The sequence below is a fragment of the Cricetulus griseus genome, assembly GCF_003668045.3.
Source record: "Cricetulus griseus strain 17A/GY chromosome 1 unlocalized genomic scaffold, alternate assembly CriGri-PICRH-1.0 chr1_0, whole genome shotgun sequence".
Taxonomy (NCBI): Eukaryota; Metazoa; Chordata; class Mammalia; order Rodentia; family Cricetidae; genus Cricetulus; species Cricetulus griseus.
The window spans coordinates 190828327-190845879 of record NW_023276806.1 but is presented as its reverse complement, the minus strand read 5'-3'; the positions used below and the strand labels follow the sequence as shown (position 1 = coordinate 190845879).

Genomic DNA, 17553 nt, shown 5'->3' with positions numbered 1-17553 from the left:
TCAAGGTCTTAATTTAGAGGGAGAAACACTCTTAATATACATTTTTATCTGGGCCAACAGACCTTTCACAACTTGTTAAATTGGAGTGTCCTATGCTTGATTGAAAATGTAGATTCTTGTCCTGTGGGAAGTGTAATGATAAACTTAGTGGCTATCTTCATGCATATCCTTACAAAAGAGCAGTCAAAAGAAGCTGCAGCCTTGCTCCGAATAAAACATCACCCTGTATCCTGCCCAGACCATCAAAGAAAACCTGGTACAGGATAAAAGTATCCAAGAGTATGAGACTCAATCTTGCAGGAACTGTAAAATACATCAGTGGTCTGGTTTGTTATCTTCATATTATTTCCAATATGTAGAGGGACCAGTAGAAAGTACAAAGGATATACAATTAATGTAGATACGCTTTTGAACGGTCAAGAAATCCATTTCCCACTGGAGTCAGAAACCAGGAAAAAGAATACACCGATGTATCCCAGTTATGGTGTGGGAGATTCACCCAACACCCTCTCCATGGACACACCTTCCTGATAGGTGATGTCCTTCTTCATGCTGTGAATATGTTTCTGTTATTGGCTGATGAATAAAGCTGTTTCAGTCATTGGGCAGGCAGGATGTAGCCAGGCAGGAAGTGTAGGTGGGGCTATCAGACTAGGAGAATTCGGAGAGGAGGAATGCAGAGAGTGAGTGGCCAGGGAAGGCAGGATTCGGCATTCTCCAGTAAGCCAAGACCACGTGGAGATACACAGATGAATAGAAATGGATTAATAATTAAGAGAGAGCTAGTCAATAAGAAGCCTGAGCCATCGGCCATACAGTTTATAATTAATATAAGCCTCTGTGTGTTTACTTGGGACTAAAGGGCTGTAGGACAGAAACTGCTGTCAACATCTTCCATTAAATCTCATATCATACCTTACTAGAAACTGATAGTTCATGCTGTGTGTGTGTGTGTGTGTGTGTGTAAACATATGTGCATGAGCCACTCTCTAGGTGAGTCAGCCTTCTTCAGAAGAGATGAAACATCCCTCCCTCCCTCCCTCCCTCTCTCCCTCCCCCATCTCACTTCCCTTCTTTCTTTCAGCATTCTCATGAGTACCTAGAACAATACTTTCCAGATGCCAAATATGAACCTTTAGTGAGACATGAGATCAGCTGGGTTGTAACTGCTGTATCATTTTAATGAAATGAAATCAAACAGAAAATACAGTATCAGGGAGCAACTGACAGTGACTAATAATAATGAATAAAAAAGTTATACCATATATACATATATGTTTTGTGTTATTTTGCTGTAGGTAATATAAAATATGAAGTGATTTTCAAAGAAACCGTCTCAGTGTTACTTAACCAGTGTGAGTGTGCTCTCTCTGTTCCTCTGTCTCTGTCTGTCTCACACACACACACATGAATCAGGGGCTCAATGGGATAGATAAACACTCATAGACCCATATACATATGAAGCAAAACCCACCTACAATCATCCTCATGTTGCCCTCCCCACACTGACCCTGTATGGTCATACACTGACATACATAGTATCTGGCAAAATTCTGAGTCCCAGGGAGTCCAAAGCCCCAAACATCTACCCCATTCAGTGTCAGAATATAATATTAACAATTAGAAATTCCATCAATGTCTTTCAGAAGGAACATGAACTACCTCACTACCTGTGACACCTACAAAAGACAACTACAGCTAACGCTCTCAAACTTTAATTCCCTTTGTTTATATTCTTTTGTTTTCTGAGAGTTATTTATGGGGTTCCAGCCTAAATAAAAAAGAGGAAGTGGTGTGTATGTGTGTGTGGGGGGGTGGGGGGTGGGGGCGGTATTGTCTCCTTTTTCTGGGTGAATTATTTTTTAATCATTTTTTATTTGAATTAGAAACAAGATTGAATTACATGACAATCCCAGTTCCCTTCTCCCTCCCGTCCTCCCCTACCACCCCCCCCAACTAAAACCCTCCCTATCACATTTCCTTTCTTCTAATCTACACCTGACTCAACCTTTCTGCTCCCTCATGACCTCTGCATCCTTGCTCTTCTTCCCTTCTCATTCTCGTAGCTCCCTCCCCCCTCTTCCCATGCTCTCAATTTGCTCAGGGGATCTTGACCCTTTCCCCTTCTCCAGGGGACAATGTTTGTCTCTTTTAGGGTCCTCCTTGTGAATTATTTTTTAATTTATTTTTATTTTATGTGTATGGATATTTTTGTCTCTCTTATGTCTGTGCATCACATATGTGCAATGCCTGTGGAGGCCATAAGAGGACATTGGAGTTACAGACAGTTGTGACCCATCGTGTGGGTTCTGAGAATCAAACTTGTGTCCTCTGGAAGAGCAGCCATTGTTCTTAACTCGAGTCATCTCTCCAGCCTTCCTTCAGAGGGATTTCTACATTATAGGAAATTTATTTCAAAAGAACCAGAAAATATTTCTGAATGACTGTATTACCTACTGCCCTAGGAACACACAAAAGAGAATTTTAGAATATTTACCCCGTCTGTGAGATTTCTAAATTCACTACTAAGACACACTAAAATGCTTTTCTGATCTCTCTGGGAGCTCCACGGTAGAGCTTTCAACACCTCTTTGAAGTCTGAGATATTTCCATATGAAAAGAAAACACGCTGCATACAACAGAGGCTGTAGAGACCAGAGAATCGAAAAGTGAATTAAACCGGGATGAAAATCTAGAGAAACATAATATGGGTAATTTCTCTGTCCTCTACGGCTCCGCTGTATATGGCAGAGGGTGGGTTCATCCAGTAGCCTGTCCAAAGGAGATGAGACGAGCTCACACCCAGAAGACACAATAGTGTGGAGGGAGGAATACACAGACAGTGCAAAGTATCACAGCTTTGTAGGCACAACAGATACCCGGGAGAGCCAGGACACGGGCAAAGCCCAGCAGACTTACCTGGAAAGATCTGTGATAGGAATTCTTACACAGGGTTTAAAGACCAAGAAAAGTAGACAAGAGAGGATGCAGTAATAGAAAGGTCAACGAGTGAAATTGGGTGATTTTCACTGCGGATCAAATGCATACCCCAGCACGTGTGGTCTCAGGAAAGGGGTCCACATCTCCCATAAGTCTGCAGGGTTTCCACACACCACTCGAAGCTGGGCTGACTGTCTACAAGGCGCTATCAACAAGGCCCTTGCAGTTTTCTCTATACTGTGTTTGACTTTGAAATTCTTGGACTCCCAGATGCCTTAACTCCAGCATCCTGAACCTGGACCCAGGCTGAGCCTGCTTTCCTTCTCTTTCCACCCCTGGCTCTAGCCCACAGCACAGCAAGGGAGAGTACTCTCTGGTATCCTGAAGAGACCATCAATGTCACCTTGACTAGATTTAGAATTGCTTAGGAGACACACCTCTGGGAGTGTTGGGAAGTCTTTCCAGAAAGGTTCAACTAAGGAGAGAAGATCCGTCCTGAATGTGGGTGGTACCAGCCCATGAGCTGCAGCCCAAGCCTGAACGAAAAGGGGGAAAGGAGGACGCCAGCAGAGTGCCACTAGGCCTCACCCTCTCACCATGTCGTCTTCTTCATGTTAGATGGTTGCCTCAGACCATGAGCCAAAACAAAGCCTCCTTCCTCACAGCTTCTGTCAGACATTTTGTCACAGCCAAGAAGTAACTACCTCAAGAATGCAACAGGTGCTGTTCTCTGGCCAAGCCAGGACTGGAGGCCTACCTTCCTTTTCACATGGGCCGTTCCCAGGGCCAATTAGTGAAGCTGGAAACCTAGAGGGATGAAGAAATATCTACCACTGGTCAGAAAAGCGGGCTTATTGACAACTTGCTAAAGAAGCAGGGAGTTCTCAATTGCATGACCACTTTAGCCCTAGCCACTGGGAGGGCAATGCCCACCTGGACCTTTTCTGGAATGTGGTAGCAAAGAGAACTAATGCAAACAAGTCAGTGGTCACACTGCCTGCTATACTGGGCATGACAAAGTCCTGTGTCTTGGACTCCGGAATCTCAGATCTTCTACAGTAAGGTCAAATGCAATCCTAAGCCTGACACTGTGAAAGAGCACTCTCACACACACAGACACAAAGACACAAAGACACACACACACACACACACACACACACACACACACACACACACACACACATTCCTGACTCCCCTGTCTCAGATCCAATCATAATACAGACTTCACAGAGAACTACCTCTGGTACCCCATGGGCCTCAGGGGTCCACGGGTCCCCTAGTTTACCCTTCAGAGAACAGACTTGGGGTAGAAATCCATATAGACCCTGGAAATGGGTTAAGAACATCTGGATGGGGAATTCCAGGGTCCTGGGTACCAGCACAGAGTGCATGTCCTGGGGAGACACATCCTCTGGTGTGAGACGAGCTCACACCCAGAAGACACAATAGTGTGGAGGGAGGAATACACAGATAGTGCAAAGTAAGACAGCTGACTGTTCATCCCATGGAGAAGGCGTGGCTCTGGAGAAGTGGAAAACAGCATCCTCCAAGGCACAGGCTCTCTAGGCCACGCTAAGTAGAGGAGAGGGCAGCACGGGAGCAGGGAAAGGCACAGGGTGACAGTCAAGTGGCTGGATTTCAGTTCCCTTTCTACTTTCCACTATTTTTATGACTATAACCTCACTGGGTCTGACAGTGACTAGCAGGGAAACAGCAAGCTCTCTCAAATGCATTTTAAGACCAAGCTCCTAAGAGTGTAAAAACTGAGGTGGAAGGGGAGGGACCGGAGCCCACAGCCTTTTAAAAGCAGAACAAAACAAGTGGTGAATGGCACAACCCATGATGGGCTGGGTGGGATTTGTGTATCACTTAGGCAAAGCGGCCACAGGGCTAAAGAACAGGATGTCTCAGGAGTAAGACAAGGGTGGGGCCTTCCTGAGAGCTCGCATTTGCATCCTGAGAGGCCAGTGGTAAGCTCGGAGAAGCAGAGGAGTCTCCAGCAGCCCCGACTGGGACTGGCACCGCTAAGTGCGAATGTACTTGCTGATTGAGCTTAGGAGGAAGGGTCCCCTGGGACACCATCTCGATTCCCTCTTTGCTTCCTTGATGGCAAGCAATTAGAGGTCCATCTTAGTAAAGGCGCATGAAGGTACACTCACTCGCTCACACCATGTGTCAGCTCTGAAGAGAGAGGAAACAGGGACACCCCCTACACACACTTCTGGCTGGCCCCCATCCAGTGTCTTGAGCTCAGAAAAAGGTTTCCTTTCCCTTAGGAACCAATGTTCCAGGAGTCTATTGCTGAATTCAGTGCAAACAGAGTCGAGATTGGCTCAGAACCCCGACAGTACCTTTTATCTGGGTATCTTAGCTAGGAGAGGTGTTGTTTTCCTCTAGTGATGAAATAGTCGCTCACTGTGTCATGTCATTCTAAACGATGGTACTCTATGTCTCCCGCCCACTTCTTGCAATCAGGTTCCCATTGACATTTGTCATCTGTTTCTACTTCTGTCCAGCTGCCTCCAAAGGACAGCAACAGGAGAAGCGTCAACAGGAGCACAAACACAGCTGTGTGTTCATTCGGTCCAGGTCTGTGCTCAGTTCAAACACCATGTGATGTGACTGGGAGTCCAGAAGCCTCCCCGGCCACCTGCTTCTCTGCAGCTGGTGTTAGGGCACAGGGTTATCGGTGTTTATACCATAGTCGTTTTGGTTCCTGTGGTCTTCCGAGCAAGGAGAGGCCCTTGCAAGAAACAGGAGCAGAGAGAAGAGGTGGGATAGTGGGCCCCACCAGAGACCGTGCTTCAGCAAGAACAGCTCTTTTATGTACCTGCCTTTTAAGTCACAATACATGAAATATGGGTACTGGATATGATGACCGGAGAACTCCTGGGTAAAATTATCTGTAGGAATATTATAAGGAATCAAGTTCCAGTCATAACCACCACTTAAAGGTTGTGCGCTGGAAGTTAAATTTGAACCAGGAGAAGTGGAAGAGAGCAGACAGGGACTCGAGAGGGAATCACATGGAGGCTCTTGGCTGTCAAGAGTTTAGCAAAGAGTGGGGCTAGCAAATCAGAGAGGCTCCTTGCTTTAGAAATCAAAGAACCTAGACAGAAACAGAAAAATACTATGGCATTGCTTATATGCAGAATGATTTATGAAAAGTCCAACTCAGAAACAAGAATGTGAAACTGGTTTAAAGGACTAGGGAGCTGGGGAAGTAGGGAGAGGTTCATTAAAAAGGTTCTGTGAGCTGAGGTACAGCAGGCCACTGCAATTAATGACACAGCAGTAAGACTTTTGCTAATTCTTATTTTGACCTAAAGCATGTGCATAACAGAAAAAGAGATAATAGTGTGTGTGTGTGTGTGTGTGTGTGTGTGTGTGTGTGTGTGTGTGTGTGTGTAGGGGTGTACTTTACTTCACTATGGTAATCATTTTACAATGTACACATGTATGAAAAGATGACACTCAAAAATGAACAGCTTTCTCTGTCAGTTACACCCAGGTAAAGTTAAAGAGACAGCAAAACAAGCTAAACCCGCCTACTCTCTGCTGTGGCCGGTGCCTATAGACTAGTCCTGTCTACACAGCCACTGTCAGGGAAGGGCCAAACATCAATGTCCGGTGGCAGAGTTATGTAACTGTTTCAGATGAGGATTCAGTGGAAACATAGCCATGGACAATGAACCAGTGTATGTCATGCAATGAAAAATTTTAATAAAGAAATATGCACGACACAAACACACATATATACAAATTATCCTAAGAAGTAATGATAGATCCAAATCAAAGAATTTTGAAGTTTAAGTATGTATCCTATATAAGCATATATTGAATTTGTGTGTGTGTGATGTCTATGTGTGTGTGTGTGTGTGTGTGTGTGTGTGTGTGTGTGTGTGTGTTTGTATGTGTGCCTGTGTGTGTGGTAGGGCAGAGGTGTCCACCTTGCTGCACATCAATTAGGCTAGGCTTACTGGCCAGTGGGCCCCAGGGAGCACTCTAGCCCATTGGGCATTTGGATAGCTAGTACTCCTTTGAAAGATAGGTGTGGTAGCATACTCTAGTTATCCCAGCACTGGGGTCTGGGGAGTTATGGGGCAAATTCTGAGGACTCTTTGGATATCCAGTCTATAGAAATGGCAAGCTCCAGGTTCAGTAAGAGATCCTGTCTCAAAAAATAAGGTGGAGAGCAATAGACAAAGACATGGATTTCAATAGCTGGCCTCCACTCTCTCCCCAGCCACATATATATACATGCATAGATCTCCCACAAAGTTATTAAATAAAAATACCCTGCTAACAACTGAAGAAGAAATGGCTGGAGTCTACAAAGCTGTTTCTAAATCCCTTACATAGCTACCTGTCTAGGTAATTACTAGAAACTGTTGATAACTGAAAAATGAGTGTTTACAAACCTCTCAAGGAGACTGAGATGATCCTAGGAGGAATCCATACCTAAAGGCAAAAACAAAGCTAAGCAGCCCTCAGCAAACAAAGGACTGTCTAGAGGGCGCCACAGGCACGCCAGCCTTGCAGAGGCCATGGATGACTGTCTGGGCTCTGTACTAAGCAAATATGGACATGGGAGAGAAGCTGCATTTAAAGAAGGCACGCAATGGATGCCTACAGCAATTTGAACCTTTGGTGATGTGGATATATGATTTAAGCCAATAAACAAACAAACAAGCAAAAATGTTCAAGCCTGGATGTGGGGTATACACCTGTAATCCTAGCACTTGGGAGGTAAAAAGTGTGGAGGAATTTTTAAACGTTCATGGTAATCAAGGAATAAACCAACCAAACAAAGTGTAGCCAGATGGAGAGGAGGGGGGGCAGACCCCTTCCCAGGTCAGGGCCCTTCTCCTCAACAAGCTCCTTCTTGGTCCTCACACAGCCCTGCTGAGGCTTTGCTGCACCCGTGTGGCCAACAGGAGGCCTAACAGCCGGGCCCCGACAGACAGGCCCCAGGACACAAACTGCAAAAATTATATTGATGGATTTCCTCCTGGCCCTTCTCCAGCTCATACTCAGAAACATGGAGCATCTGTAGCAGCAAGTGATGGACAAGAGACAGAACCCTAAGGAAACGGTTGAGGTGCAGGATCCAGGGGACCAGAAAGGCCTGGATGTCACCTCAGCTGGAAAGAAAGTGGCCAGAGGGCGATGGGGACTCAGAAGATGGGGGCCAGAGATGAGCAGCAGAGAAAACAGAGTCCTACAGTGGGAGGAAGTTCCATCAAGATGGGGGGAATGTCACTGGGAGGGCGAGGAGGGGATGATCCTGCCTCAGGCAGTCTGAAGACACAATCTCTGTGAGTGTCAGATAACCAAGAGCGGATCTAGTGGACTCCCACTGAGAACAGTTCGACTTCTCAGCCTACTGTTACAGGAAAACCCCACAGCCATACAGGGCATGGACCTAAAATGCAAAGCAGCTGTTGAAAGCACAAAGTCACTGCTGGAGAGATCAAGCCAGACCCCTTAGCCTTTGACATTTTGTTATTAGGCATTAATACTGAACCCCATATGGACTAATTCATATTTTCTTAGCTCCCAGTGAATTTTTCTGTTTTATTTACTGGACCTATAATTATCACTAAGGGTAACAGGGCTCTCTGACTGACAAATGACATTTTCAGAGCATGGATGAGCAGTATGGGTGTCCAGGGACACACACTCTGAATCAAACATGACATGACTTACCCCATTCTAATCTCTCATGTGTGAGCCAGGGTTAAACCCAATAGGATCCTTCTATGTGGAAATTCACAGGATTAAATCCCTGAGTGGCGCTGGACAAATCACCAACCTTTCCGAGTCCCAGACCTCATCTGTAGGACGAGGATGATCTCATACCATCTCACAAGGATGAGGGAGTCAATAGTTACAATGTGCCCCAAACAGTAACTGGCATAGACAATGTCAAAAGAATTCAGCAACTCAGAGCCACAGCTGATTTTTCAAAATGGGACTGAAATGTAAGTCATTCATTTAAAAAGAAAAAAACAAAACAAAACAAACAAAAAAACAGGCTTACAAAACCACAAGTCTCTTTTTAAACTAATAAACATGATTATTGCTATAATTAACTGACATTAAATCAACACGCCTCCTTGTCCACCTCTAAAACCTAGTGTTATTTTCAGGAGAATCAGACTTAGGGACTTCATTCTGCTCCAACCCCCCCTTCCCCCGCTTTAACATTTCTTTATTCATTTGTGTTTTGTGATACTCAAAACTGAATCTAGGGTTCTGTGCATTTTAGGCAAGCATTCTATGACTGAGCCACACTCCCAGCCCACTCCCTTTTAACGTCCTTATAATAGTCCTTGTTATGACCATCCTCCCTATCAATCGCCTTTAATCCCAGCACTGGGGAAGCAGAGGCAGGCAGATCTCTGTGAGTTCGAGACCAGCCTGGTCTACGATCTAGTTCCAGGACAGCCTCCAAAGCCACAGAGAAACCCTGTCTCGAAAAAAAAAAAAAAAAAAAAAAAAAAAAAAAAAAAAAAAAAAAAAAAAAAACAAACAAAAGAGTAAAGAATACGCATGTGGTGTGTTTACATGTGTATTTGTGTATACACCTGTGTGTATGTGGGGAGCCCATGAAGCAGACCTGGTAGGCACTGCCCAGCTACTTGGGTATCCAGGCAAGCCCCATTTTCAGTGGACTCCCCCTTCCCTCCTGCTCTGGTCCATGAGCCCTCCCCATCCTCCTGTGGCCACACCCACCTATTGGTGTTCTCTAGCACCTCCACCTTCTTCCGAAGTTCCAAGTTCTCAGTTGAACATGACTCCACTCTGAGGAGAGAGGACAAAGACACCCAGTCACTCCCCACAGGGCAACTGCTCAGCCAGGAGCTAAGGTTGAGGTGAATGACATCATGGAGAGAGAAGTAGGGTGGTCAGGGGAGAAGAGAGTGGGAGTCTAGAGGGACAACATGGCAGGCCAGGTCTCTCCTCGGGAAGGAGCACAGGCTGGACGTTCAAAGTTCCCGTTAGGCATCCCAGTCTGATTCCTCACCTCTTCCTATTGCTCTCATCCGTCAGTACACTGCAGGATGGAGAGCCGCCAGCGGGCTGCACTCCTGGCCAGGCCTGCTACAAAGCTTAGAGCTTGAGTGAAAGGCAGACAGGACCAGAACCCAGGACAGTGATGTGCTGGAGCCCAAGTGCCCAGAGAGGTGGAGGAGAGAGATCCATAGGGATAGCCTTGGTTATGGATGCCTTTAGGACACGTTAAAACAGAACAGGAGTGCTTGATGCTACATCAGCAACACCTAGATCAGGTCATAGACACACTACTTCCCATAGAAACTTCTAGAACCAGTTAGAAGCCAGCCAGTGTCTTCTCTCACATGCACAAATGAGAAGGACTCAGTTGTGGGTCTTCTAGGACGTCCTTCCTATCTCAAAGTCACAGACACTTGTCAGATGAAGAGCTACTTTCAGGGTCAGTAGAGATGGCAACCAATTCACACTTCTCTCAGAATTCTTAGGGCTTTCCAGGGCTTTCAAAACGAACAATATATCCACAGCATGTATTACAGAATACAGGAAACACCAGAGTCTGTGTTATTTGAGGCCAATAGGACCTGGGTAGGCTGAAGCTGGGCATCTCTGAGGAGTTTCAGGAATGTCAATAACTAAGGCTTGCTCAGGGAGCCTAGACGGCAGCACTCAAGAACATGGTCAAAAAGCAGTGATTCACACACCACGGTTATAAGCAGTTCCTCCCACATGACCACGAGGGGGCAGGCCAGCACTGCTGACGCACTAGGGGAATCATGGACGCTGAGTTGAGTCCCTCACCCTACTTGGTGACTGTGACGTGAAAAATACAACCAGTCAGTGAGCAGGCTTACTTTTTCTCCAGGCTGTCCATATATTCTTTCTTCTTTCTCCTGCTTTCTTGGGCAGAAATCTGTTAAATGAGGAGAGGGGATGAATTTCCAATTTTGTAAGTACAACAGGAGTGGATGGAACACGGGAAGCCACCTGCACAAAGATCGGCCAAACTGGCCTCACTTATTAGGTGGCCACTAGGTGGCTCCCCTTTGTTTAAAATGTGGGCTCTCATCTCTTTACCACCAACCCCGTTTCTGGCCCAAGCAGATCTTCCCAACCCACCAGCAAACTCCTGGGTCACAGACTGATCATTGAAATAGCTCAGAAAGATGATGTCAGCTTTCTGGACCTCAGCTGGCTCAATTATATATAAAATCAGCCAACTGGGCTTGGATAAGTATAAACTGTCTGCTGGCTCTGCATGAGGGTACAGAGGTGTCACTCTGGTTCCCTCTCTGCCTGGGTCACAGGCCTGGGCTTCACCAGCCCCCTTCAGCCCTGGAGGCAACAGATGAGCCCAGACAGAGACCAGGTGGCTACTGAAGTTTGTTTTTATTACAGACCACTATCAAGAAAAACAAATCTTTAAGTTCCCCAGCATAAAGCCACAGTGGTTAACAAATACAGGACAGCTAGAAGAAAATATTATATGCATCATTAAAAAATTTGGAAGGCTGGGGTTTTTAAAAAGACATGTAAAGGGAGATTCTTGTATCTTCTGCTTCTGAACAGGCTATTATGCAACAAGGAATATACACACGGGTGTGAGGGCTCTCACCCCTGGTGCGTGGGAAGAGCTGGATGGGCAGATGGTGTCTATGCTCCCGGGCTAGCTCCAGGCAGTCCTACTGTGGACTTTGGGGAGGGGGGCTGTGAGTTCTTCCTTCTCTGTCCCAGAAATGCCTAGAGTGGAACAGCTCACCTTATTCTTGATTTTTCTCCGGATTTTCTTCAGGGCCTTCTCCTCAGATTTTGTCAGGGGCAGTTTGGTAGGAATAGGATAGCCCTCAGCAATCAAGGTCCTCTTCTCTTCCTCCGTCAGGACCAGTGGACCAGATCCCTGTAGCTTCTGTGCAGAAAGGGAGCACACAAGGGTCAGAGAGGAAAAATGGCCTCTACATAGAGTGTGGAGAACCTGTCACAATGACTGGGGAACAGTGGGCGCATTCAAGTAAGAGACAAGAGAGGGAAGGTGTGCCTGCCTGGGTAATTTTTTGATTTACTTATGTGTGTGAGGCACATGTAGTGTGTGCTTTACGTGTATGTGTGGTGCATGCATATGGAGGCCAGAACAGGACATAGGGCATCCTCTAAATTGTAGTGAGACAGGATCTCTCACTGAACCAGAAGTTTGATATTTTCACCCAGGTTGGCTGACCAGTGAGCTCTTGGGATCCACCTGTCCCAACCCCCCAAGGCTGGTGTCACAGACTCAGGCATCCATGCCCGACTTTTTTAGGAGGGTGCTTGTGATTCAAACTCAAGTCCTTGTGCTTGCAGAGCAAGACCTCACATCCCCTGAATCACCTCCCCAGGCTCCCAAGTGGGTGTTTTAAACTCAAGAGTTCTAAATCAAAGGGAAGCCTAAAGATGTTACGATAAATATTTCCACCAATAGCTGTCTGAACCCTGTAGCCACATGGGCGCTTTCTGCCAGGCCGCCCAAATTAGGAAGTGGGTCCTCTCTCTTTCTCCAGAGTCACCATGTGATTCCGGGATGAGGACACCAATGGAAGGCATTAGATAAGATAAGTCTTATAAAATATATAGATCTGTGATAATTAAGACTGAGCTAACAGATAAGAAATCCTAGTCTTTGGCCAAGCAGCATTTGTACCTAATATAAGTCTCTGTGTATATTTTGGGTCCCTAACTCAGCGGGCAAAACTCGGGCGGCTGGCGGAAAGATTTATCGTAACATAAAGAGGGCCCCATCTACCCATATTTAGCACATGCAAAGTAACAGTAAAGAATTCACACCCCCAAACTCTGGACACTTAGGGGTGATGGAAAATTCCCTCGGGTTCGGCTTCATTCAAGACTTACATTACTCTTCTACTGAAGGACTAATTTTATAACCAGCTCTTTCCACAACACAGTTGCTCTTCCCCTCCTTACAGCTAAGGAAGGGCCTGAAGTCCCAGAGATACACCAGCAGGCACCCTCCATGGAAGTGCAAGCTTCCGGAGTCCTATGCTACCCCATCGTCAACGAAGATGAGAACCACAGCTCATCCATTTAGCCCAGGACACAATGATGCCTCTCTCATAGTCACACAGGCTGACTCACTCACTGGTGCCTCATCTCCATGCCCCCTGCCACAGAGGACTGAAAACAAACCCAGTCTCTGAAGTGGCTTAGGATCAAGACTTAAGACTGAAGTGACACACCCGTGAAATCTCAGAACAGTTCAGTGCTAAGCTGTGATGCTGGCTGAAGGAATATTCAACTTCTGGAGAAAGAGAACCCTTGTGAGTTTATGGGATGAGAGAAGGCTGAGAGGAGGAGATGAGACTAGAAGACTGCTCTCTGAAGAAGTGATATCTTCTAAGGATTGGGGGGAGGTATGTTCTGAGCAAAAGGCGGAGCTCGACTCAGAAAAGTAATGGGAGATGCCTCTGCCCAGAGCAGGTGAGCTCATGAGGCCAAGACAGCCAAGGGTGAGCTGTTTAATACAGCAGAAATTTTAGGGCCCCACAGGGCACCTAGCATTAAACACCACCCAACTGCTAGCAAGAGTATGGGGGCGGGAACTTTGCCCCAAAGTGTGCAAAATGGGTAATTGGAAGGAGAGGCAGACACAGAGGATGAAAATAATTCCAACAATCCAAAGCCAGGTTCAAGTAGAAAAGGCAAAGAAGGGGACATGAATTCCTTTGTTCTCAGTAACGGTGACTTGTTAAGATCTAAAACTTATGGGGACAGATGAATCTCAAACTTTGAAAATCATGCTGATGGATGGTCCCCATTCCTTCTTAAAATACTTCATTTATATTTTCAGGCATGTATGAAAATTTTCAAAGAATAAAATATTATCTTTAAAAATTTGTTCTTCATGATAGTATAATTTAAAAACTCTGTGATTTTTAAGACCTCCTAAGAATCAGATTCCCTCTTCAGAACAATAAAATGTGAATTCTCTATGCCTCCTTTTATGTGTGTGGGATGAATGATGACCTGTGATTTTTGCCCCAGGTTGCCCCCAACCCCCCTTAATACTCACAAAGATTAAACTATGTTTTTGAGCTTTTGACATCAAAGAACTTAATCTCAGAGAGACTTTCTTTTCAAATTTCACCCAAGACGGCTTATCTAAAAGATGAAAGGCACTCCCTGGTACACACTAAGTAAGCATCGTCTACAGTAATGGCAAGTGTTTATGGTGGAACTTTGAGGGCAAAAGAACAGAAACGGTTTGCCTTAGTCTTCTAGCCCTGGAGAAGAAAATAACAAATCGGTAAGAACTGGACCTGTGTGCATGAAAACCAGAATCACTGCCATTTGTAGACAAGTCTCTACAAAACATGTTCTTTAGGCTTCTGACTACTCCACTTTGGTGCTACATCTTGAACCAGTCTGCATCCGTCTGGAGGCTTGGCCTGGCTTGTGGTGCCACTGGAAAGTGTGGATGTGAAGAGCAGACTGATGCTGGGTCTCACGGGACTGGGTTAGTTACCATGGGGGTGTGCTGCTACACAGGTCCCTGTCTCCTGTGCGTGCGTGCGTGCGTGCGTGCGTGCGTGCGTGTGTGTGTGTGTGTGTGTGTGTGTATGATTGTGTGTGATGTGTGTGCATGTGTGTATGTGTATGAGTGTGTATGTTGTGTATGAGTGTGTGTATGTGTGTGTATGAGTGTGTGTGTGTATGTGTGTGTGTCTGTGTGCATGTGTGTGTGTATGAGTGTGTGTATGAGTGTGTGTGTGTGTGTGTGTGTGTGTGTGAGTGTGTGTGTGTGTGTGTGTGTGTGTGTGTGTGTGTGTGTGTGTGTGTCCCCTGCTTCTTCTTTCTGTTTCCCTGCTCTGCATGGAGCATCCTCTCCAGAAGCTAAGGAGGTGCAGGTGCCATGCTCTTGGAATTCACCACCTCCAGGACTATGCATCAAAACAAACAAACAAAAAAAAATAGTCTTTCCTAACTTACTCAGTTAATTTGCTACAGCAACATAGCATAGACAAAGACTTCCAATCACTAAACAAAAATTTCATTTCAAGAATGAAAAATCCTACTGAGAGGATTCCTGGCTCCCCAGAAGGGCCACTCAGATACTTACATGTGGAGCTGTGAGGAGAGGAGATGTGGACAACGCAGAGGGGCCCCGGGGCATGGCTCTGGCAGGGCTGTGGGCCTGAGACAGGCTGAAGGGATGCAGGCGGGGGTTAGGGCTCAGGCTCCCCTCGGAGTCACTGCTGTGGCTACTAGGTGGTGTTGGTGGTAAGTGCAGCTGATCCACGGAGGCTGAGGATGAAGAGAACATATGCATTCCATCCATCCCAGAAGAATAACAAGAGACTCAGCTAGACACACATGTGTTTCCACACCGAGAGCTTGGGGTAGGTGCACGGAGTGGTGACTCTCTCTAGGCTGACCTGGAAAGTTCTTTAAGATGTAGAGAGAAGAGGGGAGCCGGGCACAGAATAGTTTATCCAGTTGTCCTCTTTTGTATGCAAAGGGAGAGAAAGTGAATACGGGGTCACATTTACTAGTCCTAGTGCAAAGCTACCCTGGGCAGGCATGTGCATGAGACACTAACAAAAGGATGACCCCAGGGGTGGCCTGGGAGGGTGGGTGCCCCTGACATGATATTGACAAGACTTTTCACTGTGGTCCTTTACAATTTTATTTTTGAGACAGGCACTTGTGTATCCCAATCTGGGCATCAATTCTGGATAGCTGAAGATGACCTTGAACTTCTGATCCTCTTGCCTCCCGACCTCTGGAATGTTGGGATTGAAAGTGTACTCCACCATGCTGCTTGTGTCTGGTACTGGGGGCAGAATCAAAGGCTTCCTGCATGCTTTGCAAGCCCTCTATCAACTGAGCTCCACGCCTAGCCCTACTGTATTCTTTTCAGATAGTTTACACAGGTTGGTGTGCAAATCGTGTTAGTAGTATGCAGCCTTTTAAAACAATCTTTTAGGAAACTGCTAACCTGAGACCTGAGAGTACTCGCTCACTTGTGGAACCCTTGGAGAAAAGCTGCTTTGTTTCTGAAGGAATGTGCCTGGTGGGGCCTGCGGGCAGGAGGCCAGGCATTCTTCATTCAGAAACCCTACATCCACCATTAGACTGGATAAGTAGTCACAGGAAAAAGAAATGGGGTGCAAGGTACCCTCTCCCCTAAAGCCTTTTTCAGGGCACAGTACCAGGGCTGAGAGCACCCCACAGGGGTCAGGCCAGCACCCCCTGGGCACCTAGAATGAGCTTCTGAAGAGAGAGCATCACCTGAGGTTCACTGGGGGCTCCCTCCCTGTTTTTTCTGAATAGGATTTTTCTGTTCTGTCAGCTGCTGTTGCTGAGAGAGATTACATTTGAGGGACCCTCACCCCCAGCCTCTCCTGGGGGCCCAGCTTCATGCAGTATCTCTGTATCCACAGGACACTTGTATGCTTTACAAACCTGAGTAGCTCAGGGACAGGCTGAGTGAGTACGCTCCTTGCCCCTTCCACATATCACATGCCTGGCTAGAAAGTAGGCATGCCATAAGTATTAGCCAAGATTGCCAAGGTCCCCATGCCAGGAATATATGGCACTGTGAATCAGATTAATCTACCAGAGACTGCAGCTGAACTTCCAAGGGCACCAAGAGTACTTCTGCCCCCTGGCCTGGCACAGGCTAAGCTACACTTTTCTCCTTTCTGAGCAGTGGGTAATCCACAAAAGAGTGAAGCAGGCGCACAGGAAAAGCCTGCCCATCTAGACACAGGTGCCCCAGGATTAGGTTTCTAGACATCATTGAAATGCTGCTCCTAGGCCACCAAGGAGCTGGAGACAGCAAGCTACTCTGCCTAGAAACCTTTGTGTATGCCAGGATATTCAATTCCTTTATCTGTCTTTATCCAGAATAATGAGGAAGGACTACCAATCCTCCTCTGGTGACCCTAGATCCTGATGCCACTATGGGGATTTATTGTTTGGGTTGTGACACTTTCTGAACCACATCAGGACACAGTAAAAAGAAAAAGATACATTCAGTGGTTGTAAGCAGCCATAAAGATGAAAAGAACTGCATTCGAGCAGACTCTGAGACTCAAAGGCATGAATTTGTACTACTCAATGCCAAGAACCAAAGGCTCGATACAGTCGCAGATGGGTCATTTAACTTTTTACGTCTTACAGCTAGTAAAGGCAGTCACGGCCAACCCTGATTCAGTGGTCTCAAACCCAGCCCTGCGTCGAGTCCTAAAGGAAATAAGGTATCTTATATCCAATGCTCATACACAATGTGTGCTCCTTTGCACACTGCAGTGCACACGCCCTCTTTGTAATCGTGTCTGCAGACTCCTTTGTTGACCATGCAATGAAATGAACATGGAAACACACGTTGACCGCGTGAATAAAAGGAAGCTGCAGTACCGACAGACACAGAACTTTAACAAGTGTGGGCTCCATGCTCTGGATAAATGAGGTACTGAGAGCTTCCTGTGTCCCCCTGAGGCAGAGGGTCTGCATCCAGGATCCCAGCTTGGCCTCAGATGAGAACACAAAGGGGAAGTCAGGAAAATTTAAAAAAAAAATGTAGAGAATTGACAAAAGTAAACA

At 46.2% G+C, this 17553-nt stretch overlaps 1 protein-coding gene across 1 annotated transcript in view; it reads right to left on the bottom strand.

The window, feature by feature from the left end:
• Positions 1–17553, bottom strand: part of Creb3l2 (cAMP responsive element binding protein 3 like 2) — a 121960-nt gene that overhangs the window by 14877 nt on the left and 89530 nt on the right. Inside the window, exons 5-8 of the mRNA XM_027391464.2 lie at positions 15065–15249; positions 11717–11863; positions 10812–10870; positions 9679–9747 (exon numbers count right to left, since the gene is read on the bottom strand). Of these exons, the coding sequence (XP_027247265.1) occupies positions 9679–9747; positions 10812–10870; positions 11717–11863; positions 15065–15249 (460 nt within the window). The remainder of the gene's footprint in view (positions 1–9678; positions 9748–10811; positions 10871–11716; positions 11864–15064; positions 15250–17553) is intronic.